At 45.5% G+C, this 15,223-nt stretch overlaps 1 protein-coding gene across 4 annotated transcripts in view; it reads right to left on the reverse strand.

Annotated features, from left to right (window-relative positions):
• Nucleotides 1-15,223, reverse strand: part of MYO9A (myosin IXA) — a 2,281,069-nt gene that overhangs the window by 729,688 nt on the left and 1,536,158 nt on the right. For all 4 annotated transcript variants that reach the window (XM_044077496.1, XM_044077494.1, XM_044077495.1 and 1 more), the window contains exon 16: nt 1,313-1,456. In XM_044077496.1, coding sequence (XP_043933431.1) covers nt 1,313-1,456 — 144 coding nt within the window. The remainder of the gene's footprint in view (nt 1-1,312; nt 1,457-15,223) is intronic.

Below are 15,223 nucleotides of genomic sequence, written 5' to 3' on the forward strand. Positions count from 1 at the left end.
AGCACTCAACTTTCCTCACTTGTCTAGAGGAAAACAGTTTTTAGTACTTAATAAATAAGCAAACAGACTTCCCATACATGTCAAAAAGAACACTTATCTGGCCCTCTTCAAGAGAAACCTTGATGAGTGGATGGGGAATAGAAAATTCACCCACTGTAGTGGCTCAACTCAACAGAGGCACTGGGAACTAAGGTTGGGTGGCACGATGCCAGGGTAATCCTATGGGCTAGGTTTGTAAAGGCTCCAGGGCCATTAGCCTAATACACACCTATATACCTGTGGTGATTAAATAAGTGTATTAAGAAGGCAGTGCAGCAGTCATTAGGGGTAACACTGTTCAGTTTCCCTCTCTTTTCCTTTTTTTTGTATGGTTGGTATACATATGCATGTCATTTACTCTTTCTTTATTTTAAGATGTCAATAAAAGTGAATGATTTAAAAAAGCATTACTTTTCAGAAAGAAAGATTTGTAAGCACAAAAGATTGTCTTAGGATTTGAAATAGCTCAAAATAAAGCAAATAAAGATTTCATTTTTTTTCCTTTTTTGAGAAAGAAACTGGCAACCATCCAGATCATATTTTCTGTGCAGTTATTACATTCAAAACATAACATCAGGTAAGCTTAAGGCAACACTGGAGAGAAGCAAAAACTCATAAGCTATTAGGTAACAGCTTATGAAAAGACAGGTTAACAGGCAGAGTACATTTTCTGGGGAAAATTCTGCAATCTGTTGTCAAATTCTATGTTTCTGCACATAACACCTGGTACCACATAAAGAAATACAGTGCACTCTGCAGTTTGGATGGGTGATAAAGAGCAATATGGGTAAGGAAGTGAAAGAAAAATGCAGCCTCTTCAATGTACGAGAGTAGAAGCCAAACAAATCAAACACTAAAGAAAAACAAACCAGGTCAACAGTCTGAAATCTACAGTTTAACTGTCACATTTTTTTTTTTAAGGAACAATTCCATTATTAGGCAACCTTGTGCTCTTACAGAGAACGATCCAAAGAATAAAGACAGTTTGAAATTTTGCCTTTAAAGAATCTCTGCTGTTCTTCCTTATCACAGAACACTAGTAGACAATTAAAAGATGAAGTAAATGCTACTTCCTGTTACTCAAAGTGATGCTTCTTTAGAAGATGAACACAGTACTGTATTAATGGTGAACTTTGACAGTACACAGCACTGGAATGAATTAATTGAAGCTGGCATTAAATAAACTACTAAAAAGAAACACATAAAAGGTGTGCAGCAGAAGCAGTTTATTACAAATGAAAAAGCATTCACTGGAAACATTACAGTCACTTACATCAGTATGCCATGTGCCCGCTCCAACAGTTTGCTGCTGGATGTGTTAATGAATATACCATCGTCATCGAGGATGGAGTTGTTCGTTGAAAGGCGGCTCTGTCGTAGTGATGTCCTACCATTCCAGCTGACATCATAGTTATTCCTGTTGGGGTAACATTTGCAAAACATCACTGTTAACAAATGAATAACTTCTTTGTTAATACATTTTAATACCTATACTACTGGTAAAGTTGAAGTTTTCATTTTTAAAGAGGCTGGTTCCATTCATCTCTTTACATGTCTTGTTTGGTGTTTCATTATTTAATTTACAAGTTATAACCTGTAAAATTCCATGCTGGGCCACGGGATGTGTACCTTTTACCATGTCCTGCTGATCTAGTACTCATTCTACTCTCTACCCCTGGTCCTAGCAACTCACAAGTCTTTATCAGAATCCTTTCCACAGCAGGACAGCACTAAATATGTACCCACCCCAGCAGACCATTACATGAACAACAATGAATTATTGCAATAATCAGAATGCGTTACATACTGGAACTTCCCGTGCTGTACCTAATACTCTAATTTCTCCAGTGAATGCGACAAAACCTTCTGGTTAAGTGCAACAGCACCTTACACATCGAACAGGATTAGCTGGCCTACATTAACATTTAGTGGAGTAGCAGGTGCTGGCATCAGCACATCACTGAGGTGCAGCTGCCACAATCTGGCAAGCTCATATGTGCAATTCTAACTCACCACTGGCTGCTTACATACAGCAGCAATCTGTACTGACACTGTGGAATCAGCTGCCCTAACTCCTCACTCATTTAACTGGGTTAAGACACAATTTTTCCAGTAGTGACTAAAAAGAATACTAAACACACTATAAAATCTATTTTTATCAGCAAATGTAACTAGCAGGAATACCAGTGAGGAATGAAATGGCCGAAAGGGTCTATACGAGTTCATCGAAGTATTTGTCGAATACCCATTCATCGAAGGCTAAACAGAGAAATTCATTACAGTGAAGCATGGAATTATTCCCATGATTAGGAACCACTGGGCCATTACCACAACTTTGCCCTTTTCCCCACCATAGTACGATCTTGTAGTTGGTATAGATAGGGTGTGTGTGGCGGGGGGTATGTGGGCCAAAGCCCCCAACTTGGGTGGGTTTGATTTAGTCTGGTATGACTTCCAGAGTGCTAGAGCACCAGTGATTCCTAACCCTGGGAAAAATTACATGCTTTGCTGTAATGAATTTCACTGTTTAGCTTTCGTGGCTCACTGCTGCTTTTCAGGTGTGAGAAACATTTCTGCAGTTTGTTTCCCACCCTCCCTCCCTGTTGGTATAGTGTTTTTATAGCTGGTGGCTTTGCAGTTGTGGAGAACATTTGAGAAGGCCATTCAGCTTAGTTTCTGCTACTCCTTTCTCTCTTTCCACTTAATTTTTTTTTTTTTTTTTATCTGCTTTTACTGTATTTGTGTTTCTTCCTACTTTATTTTGCTATTGCGTCGTCTTAAAAGTACTCAATTGTATTTATTACTGCTTGGTGTAACTCATTCTAAGCCTTTTAGTTTAAGCACTTGGGCTTCAGACCAGTTGTTTTACATTAAGAAGGTTTGTGGCCTGCACTGTGGTGGCAGGACAGGTAGCTTACATTCATCTAAGTTGGGAACTGCTGATTGAGGGCTCAGTGTCTGTTATTCTAAAAGTGTATTAGTACTGGATTAAGCACTTGGGCTTCAGGCCAGTTATTTTACATTAAGAAGGTTCGTGGTCTGCACTCTTGTGGTCGGAGAGGCTGGACTCTGCCCTTCTGAGCTGGGAATTTCTGGTTAAAGGCTTATAGTGCCTGCATATTTGAACTGTTTCTTACTGAAATTGGTACACCTTGTTTGCTGTAGCATAGACTAGATCTAGGCCTGCTGAATCTAGCTTTGTTTGTATGCTTGTTATTTGTTTGCTTATTTCCCTGAAATGCTAATTTCACCTAAAACGCGGCTTTTCAGCTCTTCTGTGGATCCCTAGTGATATATGCATTGCTTACTGTACTTATTTCCTTGTTTCACTTGAAAGAAAGTTACTGTTTGTCGTTTTTGCATTTAAGTTACCTGTAACACATTGCATTTAAGTTACCTGGCACTTGCTCACTAAGTCAGCACTAAAAAATTAAAAGCACTACACCCTCACAAACTCCCCTTGAGTACCTTGTTCCCCATTGGCCCTTTTTTTCAATTATAAAGGAATTCCCAATACTATTCTAGCATGTCCAAAGGTCAGTTGTCAATCTCCTCTCCGGTCCAGCTGGTGAATCTGGGAATCTTGAGGCAATGTTACAACTGCCTCATGTACATAGACAACCCTCTCCTCCTGCCCTCCCAACAAATTCCAACACATGTGAGAGATGCAACCATATAGCCAAACTGGAGGCTAAGCTCTCTCAACTCAGTACTGGCGTAACCAGTCAGGAGGAGAAGGAAACCACACTCACTACAATTCCAGTCTCACATAGACCTACCACGACAGCAAACCAAACACATAAACACACAAAAACATACTCAGAGGCTCTAAATAAAAATCTGCCTAAGCAGCAGAGACCTCCAAAGCAGACGCCCAAGAAACCGCTACCCCAAAACAAAACCCGTGCAACACATAGCTCACAAAGCCAGTGTGCCAAACAGTCACAGCCCTTAAGGCTAAACAACACACCTGATACACTTGTAATAGGTGACCCTATCGTCAGGCACACTGACGTCCTGCACACCAAGCTGAACAAGAAGGTCACGATGAGCTGCCTGTCGGGCGCTAGGATCCGCCACATAACACATGCACTCAGGTCACTCCAAGGCAAGTACAAATATGACTCAGTCATTGTCCATGCTGGAGTGAATGACTTGAGACGTACCTCCCTGGACTACATGAAAAGAGACATAGAGGAGCTCTCTGAGCATGTAGCCCAGGCCGGTATGACCCTGACCTTGAGTAGCATCTTACCCTCACCAAGAATGATGCCACAATATGAAGACAAGATGATCAATTTCAACAATTGGCTTAAGTATTGGTGTCATTCAAAGGGGATCCAATGCCTGTCAGCCTGGGATGACATGCTCGACAAGCCACAATGCTTCGCTAGGGATGGCTTGCACCTGTCACCCCTGGGCTTTCGGATATTGGCAAAGGCTCTTGCTACCCCCATAGTGCATTTTTTAGGCAAGGCTCAAAAGACAAACCCACCTCCATAGGTATCACAAGGGATAAGAAACTAAGAGTAATGCTACTCAACGCCAGAAGTCTAAACCTCAAGATGCACGCACTCGAAACTCTCCTTAGCATGGAGAACATCGATATCTGTGCAGTAACAGAACCCTGGTTCAAGGCTCCAGAGAGCACCCCAGCACTACCAGGTTATACCTCATACCATGCTTTTTGGCCCCAAAATTTGGACCGAACCACAAAAGGAGGGGGAGTATCAATATTCGTCAAAGATACCCACACCTCCAGGTTGGCGGCACAGCACAAAGCATCAGAGACTATCCACGTGCAACTAACAGTGGGTAAAGCTGCCTTCCAGTTTATAGCCTGCTACAGACCACCCTCCCAAACCCAGGAACCCCACTCGGCCTTCCTGAGAACAATGGAAAATATGAAGGTCTCTCCAAACACCATTATATTGGGCGACTTCAACTACCCAAACATAGACTGGGAGCATTACTCTAGCTCCAACACCCTAGCCCAAAGGTTCCTAGAATTTATAAACTCAAATGCTATGGAACAACTTGTTACCACTCCCACAAGAGGGGAAAATATACTGGACCTGATCATCGCCAACATGGGGACTCTATGCTCCAGACCAGAAGTGTATCCCTCACTGGTAAGATCAGACCATAAACTAATCTCACTGGATATTCACATCCCGACTCCACCCCCTACCCTGAAAACCACAGTGAAAAAAGTACAGTTTTGTACCTACCATAAATGTAGATGTTCGAGGATCCACATTGCTGCAGTCCTTACTATTGGGGTAGTCCGCTGTCCAGTCGGCCCGAATACCAAAGTATATGGCTGACGTCGGTCAGGGCGCATTAGACTGACGTCAGTACGTCAGGGTACTAATGCGCATGACCAACGTCATACCCTCAGTCTTTTCTTGCCCCAGATGTCAGAAGACCCTGAAAAGATAAGGCCAAAAACCAAAAACTCCCAAAATACCTGCACCAAAAATATATATACAATATATACACAATTAGCAGAATATAACCTCACCTACACAACCACCCCTAAACACAGAGGGGAAGGAGGGAGGGTAAATTGGACTGCAGCAATGTGGATCCTCGAACATCTACATTTATGGTAGGTACAAAACTGTACTATGTTCTTCATTCCACATTGCTGCAGTCCTTACTATTGGGTAGAATCCCAAAGCAGAGGTAAGGGAGGCTGGCAAATCATAAGGAAGCAGGAACTGACAACATGCCTTGCAAAATAGCTGTGGCAAAACCAGCCCTAGACTTAGAGTAGAGAGGAAGGTGATAATGCTTAGAGAAAGTATGCACTGAACTCCAAGTAGCTGCCTCCAAAATATCCTTAGTTGCCACCCCCCTTAGAAATGCTGTGGAAGTGGCAGTAGCCCTAGTGGAATGAGGCCTAATCCCAGCTGGAATCTCCTTGCCATGATGGGAATAACAAAATGCAATGCAACACCCAATCCACCTAGAAATAGTTTGTTTTGACACAGGCTTGCCCTTAGAACTCAAAGCAAAAGAAACAAACAACTGCTGAGACTGCCTAAAATCCTTAGTCCTGCTCAAATACTAACGCAATAGCCTGTGTACATCTAAAGTGTGCAAAATCTTTTCCCCTTTATTTTGGGGATCTGCATAAAAGGTAGGCAAATGAATAGTTTGGTTTAAAGCCACACTAGAAACCACCTTAGGCATAAAGGAAGGATTAGTACGTAAAGATACCCTATCCTTATGAAAAATCAAAAAGGCTCCACTGCCATAAGGGCCTGCAACTCAGAAACCCTTCTTGCAGAAGTAATGGCCAACAAAAAAGCAGTCTTCCATGACAAGTATTTCAAGTCAGCAGTAGCCGCAGGCTCAAAAGGTTGTAGAGTAAGTTTCTCCAACACAAAATTGAGATCCCAAGCAGGAGTAGGAGCTCTACGTGGGGGTCTTATATTCTTTGCCCTCTAAGAAATTGCTTGAACAAAGGATGCGAAAACAATGGTGGGTCACAATCATAGTGAGCTGAAATTGCTGCAGCATGAATCTTAATGGAAGAAAAAGACAAACCTTTGTCCAGTAACTCAGTAAGATATTGAAGAGCCACACTCAAATTTGGCTCAGTAATCTCCAAATTGTTTGCTGCACTCCAAAACAAAAATCTCTTCCATTTTTCTGCGTACACTTTCCTTGTACTAGGTCTTCTGGCTTCCATAATCACATTTAAAACTTGTTGAGGAAGCTGAGACCTGCTGTCTTTCAAAACAGAATATGCCAGGCTGTTAGATGTAGAGAGTGAAGCTTGACATTGAGCAGATGACCGTCCCTCTGAGACAACAGGTGTGGAATCAAGGGTAAAGGCCATGGAGGCTTCCTTACCAGACTCCTCAGTAATGGGTACCAGTGCTGCCGAGGCCAATCTGGAGCTATTAAAATCATCCTTGGCTTGTCGTGTCTGACCTTTAGAAGCACCTTTGGAAGAAGAGGCAGAGGTGGAAAGGCATACACATGAAGATTTTTCCAACTGAAAGAAAGAGCATCCACTTTCCAAGCTGTGTGATGAAATCCCTTTGTGCAAAACTTTGGCAGCTGGTGGTTTAGTGGAGAAGCGAACAGATCTATGTCTGGAGTTCCCCATGACACTGTCAATTTTTGAAATACATGAAGATCCAGTTTCCACTCGTGGGGATCCATGATTTGTCTGCTTAATACATCTGCTAAGGAGTTCTGTGCTCCCGGCAGAAACCTTGCCTGAAGAGTTAGTTGCAGACTGAGCGCAGTCTCCCATAAAATCATTGCTTGTCTGCACAATGGGTACGAATGTGTTCCTCCTTGTTTGTTGATGTACCACATGACAGTTGTGTTGTCTGTTAGAATCAACACCTGCCCTGGAAGAAGTAACTCCTTGAAAGCAATTAATGCAAACTGAACTGCTAACATCTCTTTCATGTTGATATGTAGATGCTGTAGTCTGGCAGGCCACTTGTCTTGTATCCACTTTCCATTTAGATGAGCTCCCCAAGCAATATCTGAGGCATCTGTCGTTAGAATCTGACTTGCCTCTGGCCGGGTCACAGAGAGTCCCTTGTTTAGGTGACATTCCTGAGCCCACCACAAAAATTCCTTTTGAATGCAAGGTATTATTTGAATGACAGTGTCCAAATCCTGGCAGTGCTGTGTCCACAGATTTTTGAGATACCATTGTAGCTTCCTCATATGCAGTTTGGCATTGGGAAGCACCAGAATACAAGATGCCATGAACCCTAAGGCTTGAAGGACTGTCCTTGCAGTCAGCCCGGACTGAAGAGATAGATGATGGAAGTAACTGGAAAGATTCTTTTGTTTGTCCGGGTTAAAAAGGCCATCTGGGCTGCTGTATTCAGTCTCACACCCAGAAAGCACATGTCTTGAGAGGGTACTAGACTGGACTTTATTTCGTTCACAGAATACCCTAGGCATCTTAGCACTGCTATGACATATTCCAGATGCTGTAGAAGATCTTCTTTTTCTTGAGCCAGAATCAGGCAGTCGTCCAAGTAAGGATAGATTTGGATTCCTTTTAGCCTGAAGTAAGCTATCACTGGAGCCAGAACCTTTGTGAATACTCTGGGCGCAGTAGATAAGCCAAAGGGCAATGCAGAGAACTGATAATGAGAATTTCCAGCTCGAAACGCAGATACTTCCTGCAACTTAGTCTGATTGGCACATGAAGGTAAGCTTCCTTGAGATCTAAAGTTACCATCCAGTGATCTTTGCCCAGCAGAGGTAAAAGCTGTTGTAACGTCAACATTTTGAACTTGGGAATGTCCAGATAAGTGTTGAGGATAGATAAATCCAGAATTGGTCTCCACGTGTTCCCCTTCTTTGGTACCAGGAACAGGCGAGAATAAAATCCTAGGCCCCTTTCCGGCACAGGAACTGACTGAATGGCCCCTATTTGGAGCAACAGAGAAATTTGCTTGTGAGCCTCTGTCCTTTGAAGAGGAGGAATATCTGGCATGCCTTTGAAAGGAGGCAAGGTATGGAAATAAAACCTGTAACCGTGGTGAATAATATCCAGAACCCATCTGTCTTGGGTAATTAAATCCCAATTTTCTTTGAAAAGAGACAGCCTTCCTCCCAAAGGTGCTGCCAGGCGAGAATGTACTGGCAGCTGAAAAGGTAGGTCATTGGGTCTGCTTATGAAAGGACTGACCCCTGCCCTCACCAGAAGTCTGAGCAGGGGAACTCCCTGTCCTAGGCCTAAAAGAACCCTGAGCTCTGCCCCTACCACGTCTAGACCTACCCCTAGACTGGGAATCATAAGCAGGATAAGTCCATCCCTTAGTAGGCCAATTTCTACTAAACTTCGGAGGCTGCACCTGCAAAAAATCTTTAACAGTTTGCATAGACTTAGCCTTGTCCTCCATTTTCTTCAAAACTGCTTCCACAGGCGAACCAAACAACACATCAGACTGTAAAGGAGCATCCAAAATCCTTGTCTTAACATGCTCAGCTAAATTCTGATCTCTCAGCCAGGCGTGCCTACGAAGAACAGAACCAGTGGCAGCCACCCTGGAGAAGGCCTGCACAGCATCAAAACCACACTGCAAGGAATGTTTACCCACCTGTTCAGACACATGAACTAAATCCTGCAACTCTTTACACTCAATACCTTCAGCCAGAGCATCCACCTTAGATCTCAACTGTGAAAGAAGATAATTCTGATATTTTAACATGTGAAACTGACAATTCAACGCCCTCATGGCTAAAGTGGAAGAAGTATACACTTTCTTTCCCCATCTATCCAAAGCCCTTGCCTCTTTATCAGGAGGGACAGGATTTTTAACAACTGAGGCCTTCACACCTTTAGGCCCCTGAGAGACAGTTTCTGGGTCTGCCCTAGGACTCTTAAAAAGATACTTATGAGCTTCAGGCACCCTATAATACCTATCCGGTTTAACTGGGGCAGGAGGCAAAGAATCAGGATTCAGGAAGCCTCTGCAAACACATCTTCCACCACATTCAAAACAGGAGGTATAGCTAAAGGCCTATGCTGGGGTAAAACAAGAATTCCCTAAGCCTTTTCCTGGAATCAGAGAAATCTTGACCTTCCCATTTAAAATGCTCCCTCATGGAATGCAGAGTCTCTGAAAATGAAAAATCCTCAGGAGGAGAAGCAGAAGGAGTAGAATCATCCACATCAGAATCAGAATAAGGAGGGTACTCCTGCAAGTCTTCAGTCAAGACTCAAGCCTCGAGCATTGCTCAAAACTCTCAAACTCAGGTTCCACTCTAGGCCTCTTATCAGGAGGGGCATAGAACCCTAATCATAGTAATCAAATCCTCTGCCATTTTAAGCATATGCTTCTTAGGCAAAGATCCTGAAGTACTAGGAGAAACCCCTACAGAAGCTAAACTTGGCCTGCCCCTCAAAGAAGCCTTGGAAACTGAAGGGGAGGCTCTAACCACCTTAGGAAGAGAGGGAAGAACAGCCACCTGAGAAGCCCCCTCATCCTGGCCTACTTCCTGAGAGGATACATCCTGTAACAGTAAAGTCTCTCCCTGAGACTCCAAAGAGACACCTGGCAAAACCTCCGGCTCCACTGAGCCTTCCAAAGAACCGACGTCTGGGACTGTCGGTTCCTCCACCCTGGGCTTTGCTGCTTTATCTTTGCGTTTTTTAGCCGAAGCCCGCGTCGGAGCATCCGGCGGCATTTTATAATTACAACGCTTCCCAAACACTAACCTGGCACAGTCTAACCTTCTCTTAATAGTGCGTTTGTTAAATCTAGCACAAGAGCGGCATCCAACAACGTCGTGCTCAGGCCCTAAACAAGGTATACACAAAGTATGGTAATCCCTATGAGGTATCTGTTTCCCACAAGAAATACAGTTATTCACTTTTTCTGACATCCGGTTAAATACTGAGGCAAGAAAAACCAAAATATTCCCCAACGGCGTACTTAGCCAACTTTGCTTCGGTCTGAAACTCTGACTTCAGAAACTTTCAGAACGCCAACCTGCACTATAAAATTGCTTCTGCATCGGACCATGCAGCAAAAAAGACTGAGGATATGACGTCGGTCATGCGCATTAGTACCCTGACGTACTGACGTCAGTCTAATGCGCCCTGACCGACGTCAGCCATATACTTTGGTATTCGGGCCGACTGGACAGCGGACTACCCCAATAGTAAGGACTGCAGCAATGTGGAATGAAGAACATCTTCTCTAAAGCAAATTTCACACTCCTCAAAACTGAGGTGGAATCCTTCAAAGCCCCCGGGCCTGTGGAAAGTACGGCCCAGACCGCAGAATCCTTTATAAACGCATTCTATGAACACCTTCAGGAATGCATGGATCATGCAATCCCAAATAAAACCAAGACCCAATCCTCCAAAGGCAGACGTCCTGTCTGGTGGACCCCAGCCATAAACAAACTATACAATAGAAGGAGGAAGCTACTACATGATAGAGCAAAATCCCAAAAAGGAAAGGCATCTCTGATCAGTATTAGCAAAAAACTACGGGCACTCATAAAATCGTCTAAGGCCAGCTTCGAGAGAAAAATTGCACAGGACACTAAGGATAATCACAAGACTTTCTTTAGTTATGTTAGGAACCTGGGTGGGAATTCCCAGATATGCTCAGAATTAGTCCAAAATGACAAAAAATACACCGAACCCACAGACATTGCCAACATCCTAGCTGACAGGTTCAGCACAAACTTCTCCCCCCCCTCCCCACCAAAAGGGCAAATATCTATTCCAGCAGAGTGCTGCCCCCCTGACATCTCAGATGCTCAGGTAAGAGCTGCCCTCTCCAAAGCAAAAAACACAGCATCAATGGGACCAGACAGTGTCCCGGGCTGCGTCCTACATGAACTCCAAGAAGAGCTAAACCCAAACATAAAATTAGAAGTTATGTACTCACCATAACGTTCCATCTGAGTAGGTGGATTCATTTGTCTGCAACCTGTGGGTTATGGATCCGATATCGGATCCGAACCGGCATTGTTTTACCAGCTAAGGATCCGAGCTCCTAGCTCCTCCCCTCACCCATAATGCCCTGCTCTCCCTACATGACCTCAGATCAAGTTTGCCCTGAATCAAAATACCCTGAAGGGGTAACATATAATATGCAGGAAACTGACAAGGCCAGGGGGATAGGAGGGCGGGATGGTTGCAGACAAATGAATCCACCTACTCAGATTGAACGTTATGGTGAGTACATAACTTCTAAATCTGAAGTAGGAGATTCATTTGTCTGCAACCTGTGGGACAGAGTCCCCAGCTACCTGAATCTTGGGCGGTCATGGAAGGATATTCCGAGCACCTGAGCCAAAGGATGCTCTACCTCTAGATGTGATATCCAGCTTGTAATGAGAAATAAAGGTATGGGATGAAGCCCAAGTGGCTGCTGAACAAATGTCATCCAGAGGAATCCTAGCCTTAAAGGCCGTTGAGGTAGAAACTGACCGAGTTGAATGGGCACGGACTCCCTCCGGTGCGGGCTTCCCAGAGGCTTGATAAGCTAGAAGAATACACTGTGAAATCCAGCGAGACAATGATACTTTGGAAATTGGCTTACCCAGATTGAATTTGGCAAAGGAAATGAATAACTGGTCGGATTGCCTATGACCATCTGTCCTGTTAAGATAAAAACGAAGCTGCCTGTGAACATCCAAGGAATGCAGCTTGTATTCACCCTTGTTTTGATATTTAGGGAAGAAAACAGGGAGGTTAATGGACTGATTAATATTTGTTTCTGAGGCCACGTTAGGAAGAAAGGAGGGATTGGTCCTGAGGTATACGCGGTCCGGATGGAAAATCAAGTAAGGAGGCTTTGAAGATAAGGCTTGAAGTTCCGAAACTCTTTTGGCCGAAGTAATGGCCACTAAGAAAGCAGTCTTAAGGGATAAAAATTTAAGATCTACTGTGGCCGCAGGTTCGAATGGGGGAGCGGTCAAGGCCTGAAGAACCAAGGACAGATCCCAAGGAGGAACCACTTGCTTAACAGGGGGCCTAAGGAGAAAAGTGCCTTTAAGGAAGACTTTACACAATTTGGCAGACATAAGTGGTCCAGAGTCATGACCAACATGATAGTGAGAAATGGCCCTGAGCTGCACTTTGACCGTGGAACTACTGGCACCGTCATTAAAAAGAGTGGTGAGGAAGTTTAGCACCAGAGGAAGGGGAACCGTGAAGGGATCTAGACCCTGCCGCTCTGCCCAAATGGAAAACCATTTCCATTTACTGCGGTAAACTTTCCTGGTAGATGGCTTATGAGCCGCTACCAAGATGGCCTTAACGGGACACGAGATACCGGGAGTCCTAATTAGGAGTGGAACTGGAGCAGCCAAGCCATTAGCTTCAGGTTGCCCAGATTCGGAGTTGGTAGGTTCAATGGATGCGACATCAGATTCGGAATGGGATCTAGAATCCAAGGTGGATTCACCGAGTGAGACCTTAGGAAAGGGAACCAGATCTGTCGAGGCCAGAATGGGGCAATGAGGATCATTCTGCACCCCAACTGAGAGGCTTTCTGAAGAACTTGGAGCATCAGGGGCAAAGGGGGGGTAAGCATAAAGAAGACCGGGAGGCCAAGCATGCACCAGAGCGTCTCTCGGGGAATCCCCTGGAGGAGGGATTAGAGCGAAAAAACTGTCGCACTTGGTGTTTAAGGGAGATGCAAAAAGATCGCAACAAGGAGTTCCCCACCGTGCGAAGATACGTTTCGCTACTTGAGCATTGAGAGACCACTCGTACGGGGAGAGAATGGTGCGACTGAGTTTGTCCGCCAGGATGTTGGACCGACCCGGAATATGCGTTGCGATGAGAAAGCGGTTGGTGGAGATCGCCCACTCCCACACTCTCATGGCTTCTCGACATAAGGGATAAGACCTGGTTCCCCCCTGTTTGTTGATGTACCAGACCACCGACATGTTGTCTGACTGAATCGCAATTGTTCACAAGGGAAGAAAGGCCTGAAGTGCTCGCAACGCCAAGAGCACTGCTCTCATCTCTAGAACATTGATATGCAGGGAGGTCTCTGAGTCGTTCCACGTGCCTTGGACTGTCCTGCCTGCAATATGCCCCCCCCACCCGAGGCGGGAGGTGTCCGTGGTCACCGTGGCGAGAGGGGGAGAAGCACAAAAAGGGCGGCCTCCGTGGAGATCCTGTGAGTGGAGCCACCACAAGAGGGACCGCCTGCAAGCCTTGCTGATCGCAATGGGATGATGCATAGGTAGAGCAAGGTAAGACCACTGAAACTGAAGTGTCCACTGAAGGACCCACATGTTGAATCTGGCAAGAGGAAGAAGAGATATTGCTGCCGCCATGGACCCTAGAGCCCTCAGGACCAATTCCGACGGAACAGAGCTGGAGTGTAGGATGGCCCGCACCTGGAGTCGCAAACTTTGAACTCTGTCGGTTGTGAGGAAGGCTCTTAACTCCCTCATGTTTAACCTGGCACCTATAAAATCTATCAACTGAGTAGGGGCCAGGTTGGATTTTGCTACATTTATCGTGATGCCCAAGCGGGGTGCTAGATGAAGAAAGGAGTCTCGCACCAATGATAGTAGATGCCTTGTTTGGGCGGTAAGGAGCCAGTCATCCAGATATGGGAAGACCTGCACCCCCTGAAGCCTCAGGTGGGCCACAACCACTGCTAATACTTTGGTGAACACCCTGGGGGCTGTGGTGAGACCAAAGGGAAGGACCCTGAACTGGTAGTGACTGGCTCCCAGCCGGAAGCGAAGAAACCTCCTGGAACGTCTGTCCATTAGTATATGGTAGTACGCATCCTTGAGGTCTATAGAGCACATCCAGTGGTTCTTTCCCAGAAGGGGAAGGATAGATTGTAGGGTGACCATCCGGAACTTCTCTTTGGGCACTGCCAGGTTTAACAGGGACAGGTCTAAAATTGGTCTTAGGTCCCCCGTCTTCTTTGGCACTAAAAAGAACCTGGAGTAGAACCCTGATCCGATCTGGTCTGGGAGGACGGGCTGGATGGCTCTTTTCCCCAGCAGATGGCAAATTTCTGCCGAAGCGGCCTCCCGCTGACCGGGTGGAACGTCGGGGAGGGATTTTAATTTTGGAAGGTGATGAAAAGGAATCTTGTATCCTCTGAATATAATGCGGAGGACCCAGCGGTCTGATGTTATGGACTCCCATGCCGCTAGGTGCTCCGAAAAACGTCCCCCGACTGCCTCCAGAGTGGAGCAGTCAGGCAACCCTTCAGGGCTGCTGCGTGGGCCGTTCAGAGAAGGGTTCTCTGGACCCGAAGTTCCTGGGAGCCCCTCTGCCTCTGGGGCGGCGTCCTCCCTGTACTCCTCTGCCACGGAAGGACTGGTTGTCTGGAGCGGGTTGGGATTGCTGCGACACCCAGAACCACATCTTCTTCTGGCCCTTTTGGTTCCTAGGGTAGGGCCTCTGGGGCACAGAGAAGCGGATTCCGATGGCAGACAACGTCTTCCCGTCCTTTTCGCTCTGGGTCAAGGTGTCGCGAACCGTCTTGCCAAAAAGTGCAGAACCATCGAAGGGGGCGTTTGCAAAGGACGTCTTGAAGGGCTTTGTGAAATCGCAATGGCAGAGCCAGGCCTGGAATCTTGTGACTAGGCCTACTCCTGCAGCTCTAGCGGCTCCCTCAGTAGCATGGGACAGCAACCGCATAGAGGTATTTGTCACGGATTGAAGAGTGGCCATACGGGTAGAGTG

This window comes from Protopterus annectens, chromosome 7.part0, assembly GCF_019279795.1.
Source record: "Protopterus annectens isolate FY-2018-M chromosome 7.part0, PAN1.0, whole genome shotgun sequence".
In the NCBI taxonomy this organism is placed as follows: domain Eukaryota; kingdom Metazoa; phylum Chordata; order Ceratodontiformes; family Protopteridae; genus Protopterus; species Protopterus annectens.